At 43.7% G+C, this 17,896-nt stretch overlaps 1 protein-coding gene and 2 pseudogenes across 1 annotated transcript; 2 read left to right on the top strand and 1 right to left on the bottom strand.

The window, feature by feature from the left end:
• Window positions 1–288: 288 nt before the first annotated feature.
• On the top strand, window positions 289–1,370 carry LOC103681904 (olfactory receptor 4E1-like). Its single transcript, XM_008711480.2, has one exon. The coding sequence runs from the start codon at window positions 319–321 to the stop codon at window positions 1,273–1,275; it is 957 nt and encodes a 318-aa protein (XP_008709702.1). The 5' UTR covers window positions 289–318; the 3' UTR covers window positions 1,276–1,370.
• Window positions 1,371–4,408: 3,038 nt separating this feature from the next.
• LOC103681903 lies at window positions 4,409–5,971 on the bottom strand (annotated as a pseudogene).
• Window positions 5,972–12,683: 6,712 nt separating this feature from the next.
• On the top strand, window positions 12,684–17,224 carry LOC103681902 (annotated as a pseudogene).
• The last annotated feature ends 672 nt before the right edge of the window (window positions 17,225–17,896 follow it).

Genomic DNA, 17,896 nt, shown 5'->3' on the forward strand with positions numbered 1-17,896 from the left:
TTGGGGTAGAAAAAGCCTGGTTTCTTCTCTGCTAAAGATTTATGAGTAAATATAAGCCCTCCGCTCTCCAAGGCCGCCTTATATCTCTTGGTGAATCATGGTTCTCTGCACTATTTTCCCAAAAACGTCTGTGTGGTGCCTACTGTGTATGCAGCATGATTGAAGATGCTGAATGGGGTTTTTAAAATAAGATAGTGGACCGTAAGCTCCAGATGGAGGGAAAAGCAAACACAGAAGAAATTAAGTGACCAGATGATTGATACAGATGGTAAATGTTATTTTTTTTCCTAATTCTTTGCAGAGTGTCCAATAAAGAGAATGGAAGAGGCGGACCTACTCAATCAAACCACTTCCGTGACATACATTCGGCTTAGAGGCTTATCTGTCAATCAGAAGGTGCAGATGGCTGTGTTTGTCCTGTTTCTCACACTCTATGTCCTCACACTAATTGGGAATATCCTCATTGTCATAACTATTATCTATGACCGCCGGCTCCATACCCCTATGTATTTCTTCCACAGTAACCTATCTTTTATTGATGTCTGCCACTCCACGGTCACTGTCCCCAAGATGCTCAAAGATACATGGTCAGAAGAGAAGCTCATCTCCTTTGAGGCCTGTGTCACCCAGATGTTTATCCTGCACCTCTTTGCCTGCACCGAGATCTTTCTTCTCACTGTCATGGCCTACGATTGGTACGTGGCCATATGCAAACCCCTGCAGTACATGACAGTGATGAACTGGAAAGTATGTGTGCTGCTGGCTGTGGCCCTCTGGATGGGAGGCACCATCCACTCCATATCGCTGACCTCCCTCACCATCAAACTGCCCCACTGTGGTCCTGATGAGATTGACAGCTTCTTCTGGGATGTGCCTCAGGTGATCAAACTGGCCTGTACAGACACCCACATCATTGAAATCCTCATCGTCTCCAACAGTGGGCTGATCTCGGTGGTCTGTTTCGTGGTCCTCGTGGTGTCCTATGTGGGCATCCTGGTGAGCCTGAGGCAGCAGATCTCCGAAGGCAGGCGGAAGGCCTTATCCACCTGTGCAGCACACCTCGCCGTCATCACACTCTTCCTGGGACACTGCATCTTCATCTATTCCCGTCCATCCACCAGCCTCCTGGAGGACAAGGTGGTGTCTGTGTTCTTCACCGCAGCGCCCCCTCTGTGGAACCCCATCATCTATACTCTCAGGAATGAAGACATGAAGAATGCCTTGAACAAGTTCATGGGGAGGTTGGAGGGGAGAGGAAAAAATGACAATGTCTAGGCTCTTAAGAGGCCTGTTGCTCCACATCCAAGAAATGCCTTGCAAAGAATAAGTCACCTAACATTTATCGGGCTTTACGACTTATAAATTCTCTTCGGTCCAATATCTAACAATCGTACCAGTAGCTTTGATTTTCAGGACCTTCCATATGCTGGAAATTGTTCTAGGCACTCTATATTTACTCCATGCCCACAGCCACTTGAGAGGTAGGTTTTATGCTTGTTTACAATGATGGAACGGAAGCTCAGAGAGAGCCAACGGCATGCCCAAGGTCACCCAGCTAGGAAATGCTGGAAGCAGGTATTAAGCCAAGTGCATCAACACAAAATCATGCTATTCTCACTACACCGTGTCGCCTTTCCGGGCTTTTGTCTTAGGGTGGTAACTAATGTTGAAATGAACCTTTAGATTGCTGGGCAGCACTTGACTACATCATTCACTCAGATGCTTGCCTAAACGGCTCAGCAAACACCAGTGACTCAGACCAAGTGAGTTTGCTTATGACTTCAGTCATGTAGAAAGAAGACTTTGAGTCACTGAAGGTACTGATATCCTCAAGTGACCAGGAAAAATCTGTCATCAGAGCAATGAAATGGGGATATCTTACTATTCATTCATTTGACAGATTTTTACCAAGCACCTATTATGTGCTAAGGACTAGGCTTACAATAACACACACACACACACACACACACACACACACACACACACTGAATGTTGATAGAGAGTTTCAGAAAAGACTGTCTTCAGAGTGGGGAAGCTAAGAGGGTCTCTTTGACAAATGACATAGAAGCTAAGATCGGAAAGATAAAGAGGAGGCCTGCATGAAAAAAGACAGGTGATGAACATTCTAGGCAGAGGAAATGGCAGGTGTTGGGAAAGACCCTGGCTTGGTCCAAGCACAGAAAGGGTAGTGTGGTTACAGCTTAGACCCTAAGGCAGAGAATGGTGAGAGATGACGGTGAAGAGGTCAAAAGAATACTTTCGCGTCCTCTCAAGGGTCAACCAACTTTCAAAATGGTGCCAAGACAAAACAAGGGGGAAGAAAGTCTTTTTAAATGGTACTGGATCATCTAGGTAGATGGGAAAAATTAATCTCAACCCTCATCTCACGCCATGTATCAAAGGAAACTTAAGATGGATCACAAACCTAAAATTTAAAGCCGACTGTAAAATTTCTAAAAGAAACTAGGAGAAAATCTTCGAGACTTCGGGGGACGTGAAGATTTCTTAGGACACAAAAAGCATCAATCTTAAAAGTAAAAGAATGATAAGTAAGACTTAATCCAAATATAAACTTCTGCTCTTCAAAATATATCATACAGAAAATAAAACTGCAAGCCACAGCATGAGAAAAAATATTACCAAGACATATATCCAACAAAGGTCTTGTATCCAGAATATACAAAGAATACTTTGTTTACTCTTACAACATAGTGACAAGAAGAAAAAACTAATCATAATAAATGAGTAATATTTTTGAACAGACACATCACAACACAAGATATAGGAAAGGATAATAAGCAGATGAAAAGATTCTCAGCATCATCAGTAATTAGGAAAACGAAGAGTAAACCACAGGAATTTCAGGCCCAAAATTAAATATTGACAATAACAGTTATTGGATGCTAAACTCTTCAACTTCTGATGAGAACATAAAATCTTACAACCACTTTGGGGGCACCTGGCTGGCTCAGTCAGTGGAGCATGAGACTCTTCATCTCAGGGTCATGAGTTTGAGCCCCACAGCAGGGGGAGAGCTTATTTAAAAATAAACAACTTCAAAAAATCATACAACCACTTGGAAAAACAGCCTTCTAGTTTCTTATGAGTTGAACATACACTTACTATATGATCCAAGAATTCTACTCCTAGGTATTTACCCAGGAGAAATGAAGACCTGTGGCCAAAATAACCTGTAAGTAAACATTTATATCTACTTTATTCACAACTGCCAAAAACTGAAAACACCCAAATGTCCACCAGTAAATGATTGAATAAACAACTGTGGCATACCCATACCATGAGATATTATTCAACAATAAGAAGAAACAAACTGCTAATACCCACAAAAGACGTAGGTTAATCTCAGAAGCAGCATGCAGAGCTAAAGAAGTCAGGCACAGAAAAGTTCGTACTGTACGATTCAATGGATATGAAGCTCTAGGAAAGACACATCTAATTCATAGCGACAAAAATCAGACGCTTGCATGCTTGGGTGGAGATAGAGGGATTGGCTGGGAAGGGACTGAAGAAACTCTCTGGGTGATGGAAATGCCCTATATCTTGACAGGATACATGGTTACGTGGGTGTATATATACCTTTGTCAAAATTTCTCAAACCGTCCAATTAAAATGCATGCATGTTATGGAACTAAATTCTACACCAATAAACCTTATTTTACAGTAAGTTCTTTATACATTTCCACCTTGATCTTATCAAAGTATTATGAAAAATACAAAATAGATGCAGGAATGAGGAATCACGTTCAAAGTAACAGTTTAATTCACTATAAATGATTGACGGCTTAAATAAACACCTTGAATCTACATTTAAAGGCAAAATTAAAACCACTTTAATTTATAGAACCTAAGTGTGATATCGCTTCCCAGAGGCAATAACCCACAGAATCCACAAATCAAGAAAATAAGTTCTCTCACAAGTGTACCTGTTCCTGAAACTCAGTCCATGCCCCAAATTGTGATCTTTTACTAGTGAAACCAGAAGGCTTCTTTAAAGTTTTCCAGATTCTTTTTTTTTCCAGATTTTATTTATTTATTTGAGAGAGTGAGAGAGCGTCACGAGCAGGGTGAGGGGCAGAGGGAGAAGCAGAGTCCCGTCTGAGCAGGGAGCTGCACTCCAGGCTCCATCCTAGGACTCCGGGATCCTGACCTGAACCGAAGGCAGACACTTAACCGAGTGAGCCACCAAGGAAGCCCCAGATTCTTTTTCCTTTAGGTTCCACCATGATCGTTTCCTCTATGTAAGTAAAAGTTAATAAGTCCTTCCCTTTAAAAAGAAGTTCTGCTCTGTGCCATTTCATCTACTGATTCTGTTTTTTCACTTCCACTGTCTCGTTAAAGATATGGCCATAATTATACTTGTGACTCCAAATCCATTGTGTGCCTGACTTCATGAAAAAACCTGTTTCTATCTGAAATGCTTGATGACACTTTTTACCTCCTCATTCCTCAAGGTGTAAATGAGGGGATTTAGCTGAGGGGTGACCACCGTGTAGAAGACGGACACCACCTTGTCCATGGAGAAGTTGGTGTCTGCCCGAGTGTAGAGGAAGATACATGGTCCGAAGAAGAAGCCAACCACTATGAAGTGGGCTGAGCAGGTAGATAGGGCTTTCCGGCACCCCTCAGCTGACTGTTTTCGAAGAGAAACCAGGATGACCGTGTAAGAGGTGACCAAAGCGAGGAAACAGGTGAGGGAGACGTTTCCACTGTTAGACACAATGAGCATTCCCGTGAAGTACGTATCTGTGCACGCCAGCTTGATGACAGGGGGCACGTCGCAGAAGTAGCTATCAATAATGTTGGGGCCGCAGTAAGGTAGACGAATGGTCAGGAAGGTCTGCACCAGAGAGTGGACAGTAGCTCCCAACCAGAGAGCAAACACGAGCTGCACACAGACCTGATGTTCATCACACTGGGATAGTGCAGCGGAGCACACTCCATAACGATCTAAGCCATGATGGTCAGCAGAAAGATCTCAGTACAAGCAAACAGATGTAGAGAGAACAGCTGTGTGATGCAATTATCAAAGGAAATTGTCTTTCTCTCCAAAAGCAAGCCCTCTAGCATCTTGGGCACAGTGACAGATGAGTGGCAGATGTCAATAAAGGACAGATTCATCAGGAAAAAGTACATGGGGGTATGGAGACGCAGACTAAAAACTATAGTAACTATGATGAGAGTGTTCCCCAAAAGGGTCAGTATATATGTGATGGAGAATGCTACAGAAAATAGTACCTCCAGCACCCAGTTCTCAGTGAGTCCCAAGGAGACAAATTCAATCACTCTTGTTTGATTTAGAGCATCCATTCAATGAATTGTCAAAGGACCTTGGGGGGGGGACCATGAAAGCTAATTTAGCTTTAAGATTACAGGACTAGAACTCACTGAAGTGATTCTACATTCCATTATGAATTGCTTATTTATTATCAGGGCATATAAAATAGAAGAGCAACCTAATAGCGACTGTTACAATACACCCATTACGTACGAGGAGCCGTTCCCAGCGTTTTATATACACATTTCTATTAACCACAACTGCACCATAGCATAGGCATTACTATTCCTGGCTTGCAGATGAGATACATGAATCTGACAAGAATAAGTTAAGTTGCCAAAACTCTTAGCCACTAGTTAGCTGGCTTTTTTCATTTCGGTCTAACCCACAGATAACACCAAATTAATCTTCCAAAATATGACACCCAACTAAAGTCTTTCACCATTTCACTCTTCCTATCAAATTAAATGTACATCCAAAGACTGGAACAGACTAATACCTGTTTATTTTTCCAGTCTGGAATCCTCCTTTTTCCGCTACTTACTCCTCTTTGCAAGCCGGTTGGTTACTGTTTCTGCCATGTTACCCCCACCTTTAAGAAAACTTTGCTGGGGGCGCCTGGGTGGCACAGTCGTTAAGCCTCTGCCTTTGGCTCAGGGAGTGATCCCGGCATTCTGGGACCGAGTCCCACATCAGGTTCCTCAGTTAGGAGCCTGCTTCTTCCTCTCCCACTCCCCCTGCTTGTGTTCCCTCTCTCGCTGGCTGCCTCTGTCAAATAAATAAAAAAAAAATCTTTAAAAAAAAAAAAGAAAACTTTGCTGATACAATCAAATCCTATGTCTAGTCTTTCATGCCTATTTTATGGTACTGAAATATTAAAAAAAAAAACCACTTCTTTCTGTTTTCCATTGCATTGAAATTTTCCTAAAAAGCAATAACTACTGGGGCACCTAGGTAGCTCAGTCGGTCACGTGTGTGACTTTTGGTTTTGGCTCAGGTCATGATGTCAGGGTTGTGAGATCAAGCCCCATGTCTCTTTCTCTCTCTCTCTCTCTCACAGGAGTAACTAAATCTTTTCTTTAAAAAAGATCTTATTCTTCATAGTATATTATGATATCTACCTAGCTGCCAACCAAAACAAGTGGAGAAAGAAAACTTCTCTGGGGCTCTTAAGTTGTTGTTGTTGTTGTTGTTGTTTTCTAAGGGTGGTGGGACAGAGGGGCAGAGGGGGAGGGAGAGAGAGAATCTTAAGCAGACTCCACGCCAGGGCAGAGCCTGATGTGGGGCTCAATCTCACAACCCTGAGATCAAGACCCGAGCTGAGATCAAGAGTCAGATGCTTAACCCACTGAATCACCCAGGTGCCCCTTCTCTGAGGCTTTTAAGAAATGAGGATGCTTATGGTAGAACCAAATAGTATCCTCTACTAATGCCTAGAGAAAAGACCAAAAGCACTCCTCCTCGGATATTCCAAGGATGCGGTCCTGGTGAGTTATGTCTCAGAGAGAGTGACACTGGATCGGGAAGCCCAGGGGAGCAGAACTTCATGCTAGCTGTACTCTGCCATTTCTTTCCCGAACAGCCCCAAATCGAGTCTGTAGTGCTGACTTTCAGAGCTCAGGAAAGACAGGCTTTCGTCTGGTGGTAATAAAGACTCCCTCACTTGATTCACAAACAGTAAAGACTGAAGAGCAGCGTCTGCCAGTAGAAGAACAGGCTCCTCTCATCTTTGAAAGTGTATCTTAGTCGAGCATTCTTTCGAACTTTGTTTGGAGATGCCTGGACGCAGGCACTGTGCTGTGGCTGGGTATTGATCCGCTCCAACCTCCACACCCATGTGAACTCTGCTGACTTTGTTGATTGATAGAGAGAAGGAACAGGTGCTGTGGGCAGAAATCTAAAAAGGTGGCAAGGCATGATCTATGATTGGTTTGAGGAATCTTAGAGGTGTGTGTATTTGTGTATCTTGGGGGTGCGGGGTGCCTGCAGAAAAGCAACATATTGAAAAAGTATACTGAGTCCTGAGACAGCAAAGAGGTTAAAATAATTCTCATAAGTTAAAAGGCCTTCTACTAAATGTATAAATACTACACACTCTCGCAACATAACAGACAAGTGTTTGAGAATGGGTCTTGCTCAGGACCATGAACACACATGCATACGGGTACATACCCCATAGAAGGCATGGCAGGCAATGCAAGTGAAGAGGTGGTAAAACTCACCAATGTTCTTCAATGACACAGGGCTGATGTAGCTAACTGTTATCATGTTCTTTCTTCCACTACGTCCATAATCCCTTCTGAAATGAAACAGAGAGAAAGCAAAATGTTTTAAAACACTATGACATTAGTACCTGGTTTTCTGTTAAAATAATTTCACCCTTAGGGCAGACGCCTGCGTGGCTCAATCAGCCGAGCATCTGCCTTCAGCTCAGGTCATGGTCCCTGGGTCCTCGGATGGGGCCCCAAGTCAGGCTCCCTGCTCAGCGGGGTGTCTGCTTCTCCCTCTGCAGTTCCCCCTTTTTGTGTTCTCTCTCTCTCTCTCTCTCTCTCTCTCTCTCTGTCAAATGAACAAATAAAATCGTTAGAAAAAAGTAGTCTTAAGACCTTTTATTTTGGTCTCTGGATTTTTTCAAACTCCTTCCTTCTCTGTTAATTTTGCATTTGTCCTTTTCAGTCCTTCTGCCTTCTTCTAGCCGAGTAAGGTGGAGTACTAAGCCTACTTGCCTTTCCACTTTGATCAATAATTATTCTGGGCGCTATTAGAACTATCTTTGAACAGGTTCCAAAATCTGTTCATCAAAAGCCATTTATTCATTCAACAAACATTTCGTATATAAGGAAAATACTCATTTTTAGTTAATACAAATAAATAGCATACATTAGGAGATATAAGCAAATACTAACTTGAAGCTTAAAATTTTGCATCAAGAAAAGTATAAAAGTGTGTTGATCATGGTAATCATGTCACAATGTACATCTTTATCAAATCACATGGCTACCTTAAATACATTCAATCTTTATTTGTCTGTTGATTACACCTCAAGAAAGATGGAGGAAAAAAGAAAATATAAATTTTTTTGAGAAGGTGTGCCAAGAAAACCAGTCTTCGGTTCTACTGTTGTCCTGTTTAACTAATGAACATTACTGAGTGAAGACCTATTTTGTCAGGCAATAGATCTGAAAATTTGGATTCTGGGGCACCTGGCTGGCTCAGTCAGTACAGCATGCCACTCTTGATCTCAGAGTCCCGACTTCAAGCCCCACCTTGGGTGTGAAGCCAAATAAGTAGGTAAGTAAATAAGTAAATAAATAAATAGGTCTAGTACTAATCTTAAAAACATTTTGATCCTGCTCTTTTTTATCCCTTTAACCAACTGATCTGTTGTAACTGTGGGTACACTTTGTGTGGGTCACTTGACTTAATTTTCATAATCTGGAAAGCAGGTAAGAATTTGATCTGGTGATGGGTAGTAAGGAGGGCACGTATTGCATGGTGCACTGGGTGTTATACGCAAGTAATGAATCATGAAACTTTACATCAAAAGCTAGGGATGTACTGTATGGTGACCAACATAATATAATAAAAAAATATTTTTAAAAAAAGAATTTGATCCCAGGTTTTTAAGGAAATCAGCAGAAATCTTATCTACTAAGGAGTAATTGAATTAAGAGGACCAGAATCCCCACTAGATATCCATATCAGATATATTAATGTGTATTGTGTATATTGAAATCCTTCATAAAGCACTGAAAGACCCTGAAAACCTGTCCCTTTCTGCCCTTTGCCTTTTCCTTTCACCTTTCACCCAAAGTCTCTGCAATCCCCACAATAGCTTCACAAAGGACACAGTAACAATTCTCTGGAATCCTGTTTCCAGACTCAAGATTGCAAGACTGACTCTGGCCAACATGCAGCCTGCTGGCCTGCTCTGCAGACATCAGACTGGCCAGGCCCCAAATCTCATGAGCTGACTCCTTCAAGTAAATCAATCAATCAATCAATCTCTCTCTCTCAGTCTCTCTCTCATTCTTTCTTTCTCTTTCTCTCTTTCTGTATATACAATTTATTTTGGAGATAGAGAGATAGTCAGAAAGAGGGTCTATTGGTTATGCTTCTCTGGACAACCCTGACTAATACAATTTCCTCCCTTGCAATTGTCTTAAAGACGGGAATGTGGTTTAGGTTTAGGAAAGTTAAGGTAGAGAGGAAGACCACTGTTCATTTATCACTCCCAGGATAAATTTCTCCTGAAGATCTTATTATACTCTCTCTCCCTCCCTCAACATCTACCTTAAATAAGCAACAGTAGTCATTATTACTTTATAAAGGGGAGGCAGGAAGAGGATAGGAAAACTCAGTGTCATCAACCAAATCGATCAACCCACTAACTCTATTAAACTCTGGTTCTCTTTTAAAGGCCAAAGCAATATTCTCCAACGTATGATCAGTCACATTACCTCACAGACTTATCTTGCTTGTTTGAAAGAGACTTCCCACTGACATCAATTGTCCTCTTATATCTCCTCCTGATTCAATTGTCCTCTTATGCCCTGTTACAGAAGCCCAGGATGGAAAATCCTAGAGCATACCATTTTACACAGGGTGAATTGCAGTCCTGAAAGCTTTGGGATTTTTATCTGCCTCTGCCTGACACAGCATTTTGAAGTGATCACTGGATGACTAGAATGGAATTTGCCATCAATGAATACTCAGGGGTACTATTACGAGTTTTCCATTTCAATGAATTTCCTGTTATTAATCTCCGTCATTTAGCAATTTAATAAGTAGACAATAAAACCAGCAGCCTCCAAATAGAGACAGAGTTCCAAACCTTTGGCAATTAGCAGGACATCAGTTTGTTCTGCCACTGTACTAACCACTGCAACATCCACCAGAGAGTCCAAGTCCACTGACAAATGAAACCTCACCCGTGAATCCTAAATGAACTGCTATCAATCCACGGGCTCCCAAAATGCCCAACAGGCAGCCTGGAACTCAGTAAGTTTCCAGAAATATCTGACTCAACACCTCATCATTTGTCTTTTCTACTGTTTCAGGAAAATTCAAAGCAAAAAATTACAATCTGTTCTTAACAGATTGTCCACATAGGATAACCTCTTTACATAAGGCAAAAATATCATGATGTTTGTACCAGTGGGTTTTCAATCTCCCAAAAAGCAGCTGTGACTACCTAAAGCAGAAACAATAGTAATGCGTTGTGGAACTGATAACATGCAGGGATAAAACATATGAAAATAATAACCAAGAGACTGGGAGGAAGAAGATGGAAGTTGGAAAGATTCTTATATTATGCAGGCAGTGGTATAACATTATTTGATGATGTACTCCATTAAAGATGTATTCTCTAAATGCTTGACAAACAGCTCAAATAAAGTGACATGGCTAATAAGGCAATACTGAAGATGAAATAAAACATTTTTTTAAAAGCTCAGTGATAGGCCAGTCAGTGATGGGTATTAAGGATGGCACCTATCACATGGTGCACTGGGTTTTATACGCAAGTAATGAATCATAGAACAGCACATCAAAAACTAGGGAGGTACTGTGTGGTGACTAACATAACATAAGAAAAAAATACTATAAGAAAATAGTAAAAAAAAAAAAGCTCAGGGAATCCAAATGATAAATATATATGTAAAAGAAAATGAGAATAGAAAACAAAGAGCAAAATGGTAGTTTTAAACCAAACCCCATCGATAATCACATTAAATGTATATGGTCTACCTTGTTCCCAAAATAGATAAAGAACTCTTAAAACTCAATAAAAAGACAACCCAACTGAAGAATAGGCAAAGGACTCTAATAGACATTGTTCCAAAGAAGATAGACAAATGGCCAGTAAACCCATGAAAAACTTTTCAACATTAGTAGCCTTCAGGGAAATGCAAAGCAAAGCCATAAGATACCACTTCACATGCTCTAGGATAACTGTAACCAAAAAGACAGAAAATGACAAGTGTCAGAAAGGATGTGGAGAAATTAGAACCCTCAATAATTATTGGTAGGAAGATAAAATGAGGCAGGCATTTTGGCAAAAAAAAAAAAAAAAAATGGCAGCTCTTCAAAATGTTAAAGACACAAGTTATCGTAATCCAGCAGAGCCACTCCTATACTGAAAAGAGAGCTGAAAACATATGTTAGGAGCGCCTGGGTGGCTCAGTCTGTTCAGCATCAGACTCTTGATTTTGGCTCAGGTCATGACCTCAGGGTTGTGAGATCCAGTCCCACATCAGGCTCTGCACTGAGTGTGGAGCGTGCTTAAGATTCTTTCCCATACAGCCACTCTGGAAAACAGTATGGAGGTTCCTCAAAAAGTTAAAAATAGACCTACCCTACAACCCAGCAATTGCACTACTAGGTATTTACCCAGAGGATACAAATATACTGATCCGAAGGAGCACCTGCACCCCAATGTTTACAGCAGCAATGTCCACAATAGCCAAACTATGGAGAGAGCCCAGATGTCCATCAACAAATGGATGCATAAAGATGTGGTACAGGGTGCTTGGGTGGCTCCGTCGGTTAGGTGTCTGCTTTGGGTTCAGGTCATGATCCCAGGGTCTGGCGCGGGGATGAAGCCCCACATCAGGCTCCCTGCTCAGCAGGGAGTCTGCTTCTCCTTCTCCCTCTGCCCCTCCCTCCACTCGTTCTCTCTCTCTTTTAAATAAACAAATGAAATCTTCAGAAAATAAAATTTAAAAAAATATGTGGTGTAGATATGCAATGGAATGTTATTCAGTCGTGAAAGAAAATGAAATTTCACCATTTGCAATGACGTGGATGGAACTAGAGGGTATTAGGCTAATTGAAATAAGTCAATCACAGAAAGACAATCCTATGATTTCACTCATATGTGGAATTCAAGAAACAAAACAGAAGATCATAGAGGAAGGAAAGGAAAAATAAAATAACATGGAATCAGAGAGGGAGACAAACCAAAGTAACTTTTAACTATAGGAAGCAAACCAAAGGTTGCTGGAGGGGAGGTCAGTGGGGGGATGGGGTAACTGGCGATGGGCATTAAGGAGGGTACTTGATGGAATGAGCACTGGGTGTTGTATGCAACTGATGAATCACTAAACTCTACCTCTGAAACTAATATTACACTATATGTTCATTAATTGATAAACTATAAATATAATATAAATTAATTTATAAAATAAATAAAATAAAATTTTAACATAAAAATAATAAAAAAAGATTCTTCCTTACCCTCTCTCTCAGCCTCTCCCCCCCAACTCATACTCTCTCTCTCAAAGAAAAAGGAAAGTATATGTCCACACAAAAATTTGTACATATTCATGGCAGCATAATTCATACGATCCAAAAAGTGGAAAAAACCAACAAGTCTATCCATTGACAAATGGTTAAACCAAAGTGGCATGTCCATAAAGTGGAATATTGTTCAGTAATACAAAGGAATGAGACAGCGACCCATGATACAACATGTATCCACCTCTGCAGTGAGGATGAAGAGACCGTGAGGTTTGATGATATTGAGGAGAAAAGGATACGGAGGCAGCAAGTGTCCCAGGCCCTGGCGGAGTTCCATCGTCGCAGAGAGTAAACATACGGCAGACTGTAGCCATGATAGATGCTACACGCTCCAAATCATGAAAAACAGTCTCGCATTTATGAATGGAGAAAAAGGAATTCAGATATGGAGGGGAAGGAAAAAGAAAGGAGGAAGAGGGAGATGTTGATGATTTCATGGGGAGTAGCCAGCCAGAATGCCTTGGAATACACTCAACAGAATCTACGAAATGGTCTATGTACATCTCATCAAATTTCTCTCTGTAAACAAACACCTATAGTGTTTATAGTTACAGATGTGTTTATATAGTTACAGATGTATTAAAAAAAAATCTCCAGTCAAGAACCTAACTTTCCAGTATAGGAAGAGTAAAGTAAAAAGAGCAAACTAGGGGCGCCTGGGTAGCGCAGTCATTAGGCGTCTGTCTTCGGCTCCGGGCATGATCCCGGCATTCCAAGATCGAGCCCCACATCGGGCTCCTCCGCTGGGAGCCTGCTTCTTCCTCTCCCACTCCCCCTGCTTGTGTTCCCTCTCTCGCTGGCTGTCTATCTCTGTCAAATAAATAAATAAATAATCTTTTAAAAAAAGAGCAAATTAAGTTAAAACAAGCATAAGGGGGATAAAACAAGCATAAGGAAGGAAATAACAGAGTAAACATAAATGAAATAGTATAAAACAAGAGAGATGAGCAAACAAAACCAAAAGTTGGTTCTTTGTAAAAATCAACAAAAATGACAAACCTTTCACTAGACTGACCAAGAAGGAAGAGAGAGATCATTAAAATGATTAAATTTTGGAATGGGAGCATTACTGTCCACCTTACAAAAATAAAAAGGATTATAAGGGAATGCTATGAACAGCCAGCAAAGTAGGTCACCTCTATGAAACGGACATATTTCTAAGAAGACACAAACTACCAAACCTGACTCAAGTAGAAACAGATAATCTGAACAGACCTGTAACAAGCGAAAAGATCAAGTGAGCAATGAAAAGAGTATATCCCAGGCCTGGAACTCCTCGGCCAGCAGCCTCACCTGACCCTCAGCACCATGGCTGCGGTGGCGGCGGCGGGGACGGCCTGGCTTCCATAAAGTGGAATATTGTTCAGTAATACAAAGGAATGAGATAGCGATGCATGATACAACATGTATCCACCTCTGCAGTGAAGATGAAGAGACCGTGAGGTTTGATGATATTGAGGAGAAAAGGATATGGAGGCAGCAAATATCCCAGGCCCTGGCGGAGTTCCATCGTCGCAGGAGAGTAAACATATGGCAGACTATAGCCATGATAGATGCTACATGCTCCAAATCATGAAAAACAGTCTCGCATTTATGAAGGGAGAAAAAGGAATTCAGATATGGAGGGGAAGGAAAAAGAAAGGAGGAAGAGGGAGATGTTGATGATTTCATGGGGAGTAGCCAGCCAGAATGCCTTGGAATACACTGAACAGAATCTATGAAATGGTCTATGTACATCTCATCAAATTTCTCTCTGTAAACAAACACCTATAGTGTTTATAGTTACAGATGTGTTTATATAGTTACAGATGTATTAAAAAAAAATCTCCAGTCAAGAACCTAACTTTCCAGTATAGGAAGAGTAAAGTAAAAAGAGCAAACTAGGGGCGCCTGGGTAGCGCAGTCATTAGGCATCTGTCTTCGGCTGAGGGCGTGATCCCGGCGTTCCAGGATCGAGTCCCACATCGGGCTCCTCCGCTGGGAGCCTGCTTCTTCCTCTCCCACTCCCCCTGCTTGTGTTCCCTCTCTCGCTGGCTGGCTATCTCTGTCAAATAAATAAATAAATAAAAAATCTTAAAAAAAAGAGCAAATTAAGTTAAAACAAGCATAAGGGGGAGAAAACAAGCATAAGGAAGGAAATAACAGAGTAAACATAAATGAAATAGTATAAAACAAGAGAGATGAGCAAACAAAACCAAAAGTTGGTTCTTTGTAAAAATCAACAAAAATGACAAACCTTTCACTAGACTGACCAAGAAGGAAGAGAGAGAACATTAAAATGATTAAATTTTGGAATGGGAGCATTACTGTCCACCTTACAAAAATAAAAAGGATTATAAGGGAATGCTATGAACAGCCAGCAAAGTAGGTCACCTATATGAAACAGACATATTTCTAAGAAGACACAAACTACCAAACCTGAATCAAGTAGAAACAGATAATCTGAATAAACCTGTAACAAGCGAAAAGATCAAGTGAGCAATAAAAAGAGTATATCCCAGGCTTGGAGCTCCCCGGCCAGTGGCCTCGCCTGACCCTCAGCACCATGGCTGCGGTGGCGGAGGCGGGGACAGCCAGGCTCTCATGGGCCCAGGGTGCTAGGCCCCGCGCTCCAGGGCGCTAGGCTGGCCTCCTGCAGGTGGTGGCACCAGGGGGCGGCCCGGACGCAGGTGGCGGGTCCCCATGGGGCGGCTGGGCCACTGCGCGCCTGGAGGGCTGGGAGGTGTTGGAGTACCTGAGGAAGACGCGCTGGGTGACCAGCCGGCGCAACTCCTTGCAGGCCTCGGTTGACGTGAGCACCTGCCCTTGAGCTTCATCTCGTGGGGCACCTCGAGATCTTCACGCCCTCCCTCCCCCCACCCCCACTCGGCAGCGGCAGCAGCGGCCATGGCTGGGCGCCCCAGAGCGTTCCAGGCCAGCCCAGGCCGATGCCAGCAGCGACTTCTACCTGCGCTGCCCCGGTGAGAACGGATGTTTGCCCTGTTGGTGGACGCCGTGTTCCAGAGGCGCAGGGCACCACCGGATAACGGCCGCGCGTGTGCACCTCCAGGTTCCCGAGCACAAATCTCAGGATCCCGTTCACTGCCCCGTCCGGTGAGAAGACGGAGAAGTAGGAGGCTCCCAGGTCCCGGGTGAAGCCTGTGCAGGCCCACATCTTGGCCCTGACCATCCACATTCCAAACGCCATGGCCCCCTTCCCTCATCAGCCCCCATCCTTCCCCCACCAGAACCCAGTGCTGCCAACTCCTGCCCATCCAGCCCCCGGGGAGCAGGGTGATACCAGCTGACCTCAAGTGAATGGCCGACAACTGGCAGCCAGAAAATGAAAAGGAAGCTTCTGGTGGAGACAGCCCCAAGAAGGATTCAAAGCACCTTATTCCTATGCAGAATTCATAGGACAGAAAACTACGATGGCTCCTGAGAAGCAACTTACCCTAAATGGAATTTATACTCACATCACTAAAAATTATCCTTACTACAAGACAGCGGACAAGAGCTGGCCGAATCCAATTCGCCACAATCTCTCTCTGAATCCTTATTTCATCATAGTACCACGTTCCCAGGAAGAACCAGGCAAAAGGGCTCATTCTGGAGGATAGATCCTGCCTCTGAAAGCAAATTCATAGAGCAGGCTTTTAGGAAAAGACAGTCCACAGGCATGCCTTGCTTTAGAAACCCTCTGGGACCCCTCTTCTCCAGAAGTGGCCCAGCCTCTCCCAATCACGCTGGAATGCTGTCTGCACTCGCCAGTGGTGCCCAGACCCCCAAGAGCCTGTCAAGGGAAGTTTCACCGGCCCCCCTGGAGTCTGAGCCCAGTGCCTCACAGCCCAAACTGGCCATCATCCAGGAGGCACGGTTTGCCCAGGGTGCACCAGGCTCCCCTCTGTCTCGTCAGCCCATTTTAATGGCCGGGCAGTGGCAGCTGCCACCGACGATCGATCGATCCCATCACCTACATGGTCGCTGCTCCCGTGACCACCTCGACCTCCCAGCAGCCTGTAGTGCAGATGGCACACGTCGCCTACCAGATCCCCACAGTGTCTGTCACCAGCATGGCAGGCCTGGCTCCGGGAAGCATGTACACTGTTGCCATCCAGGCTCTGGTCACTCAGGTGGCCATGCTGGCCCCTCCTAAGGCAGAGCCGCAAGACAATGGAGATCACAAAGAAGTAAAAGTGAAAGTGGAACCTATTCCTGCCATTACCCATGCCACAGCGGGCGCTGCCGACCGGACCATTCAGGAGCCACAGACTACCCCTGTCCACACGGTCACCACAGTGCAGCAGGCACCTCTAGGTCAGCACCAGCAACCAACAAAAACTGTCCCGCGAAACGGGACTCGCCTGATGCCCATCCCTGACACTGGCCGTAACCAGGTGAACAATGTGGTGAGTCCTCTGGACACGATGGCCACACGTGCATCGGTGTCGACCTCCCTGCCCACAAAGCGCCAGAATGGCGACAAGACGGAACAGCAGGAGCTGAGGCAGGTCCAGACGGAAGACGGCGGCGACATCATCATCATCACCCTGCGTGTGGCAGCCGGCAGGGAGAAAGGTGTCCAAAACCAGCGACTGGGACAGCTTTTCTCACTTTAATATTCAACTCCGTGGTGCCAAAAGGAGACACCACCTCCCACTGACACTCGGAGCATGTTGTCTCGGTGGGTAGAGGGTCCTGCCGTTGGACTTCACCTCAGCACTGAAAACACACAACTGAGGTGGCCTCAAAACTCCTAAAAGACAGAAGTCACACCTGAACAAAACCTCAGACAACAAAACCTGGTTCGGCAGTGTCTCCCCATCCCCAGCTCAGCTTGTCACTCCACAGCAAGATGCTGGGACAGGCAGGGACAGTCTCCACCACCCTCCCAGGACCCTTGGGGCTGGCAAGGGTAGATGAGACAGTAGTTCGTGGTTCACACGTGCAATTACAATATTTTGAGGTGTACTGTCTTTACAAAACAACGGGGTCTTTGACCTTTCATCTCACTCCATTTGTACCCTGGAGATTTTGGAATTACACAGGACCCTCACTCTTGATTTCATTTGGGGAAAAGACACAATGTAGTTCTGTTTTTGTTTTCTGTTCTCAGCCATGGAATGATTTCCGTTTGTCTGCCCTGTTAACGTGCAGATGGAGCTACTTGATGACATCTGCAGGTTTTCTGTGTTAGAGCAGATACCAGATGCATCTAGGATGGACAGACAGACTGGACAGATGGACCCCCACGCTGGGTCCCATGTTAACCATGACTGAAAGAACTGCTGGGCTCGGGAAGCTGCTCTTAACTGGGTCTCT

The sequence above is a fragment of the Ursus maritimus genome, unplaced genomic scaffold, assembly GCF_017311325.1.
Source record: "Ursus maritimus isolate PB19 unplaced genomic scaffold, ASM1731132v1 scaffold_41, whole genome shotgun sequence".
NCBI lineage: Eukaryota > Metazoa > Chordata > Mammalia > Carnivora > Ursidae > Ursus > Ursus maritimus.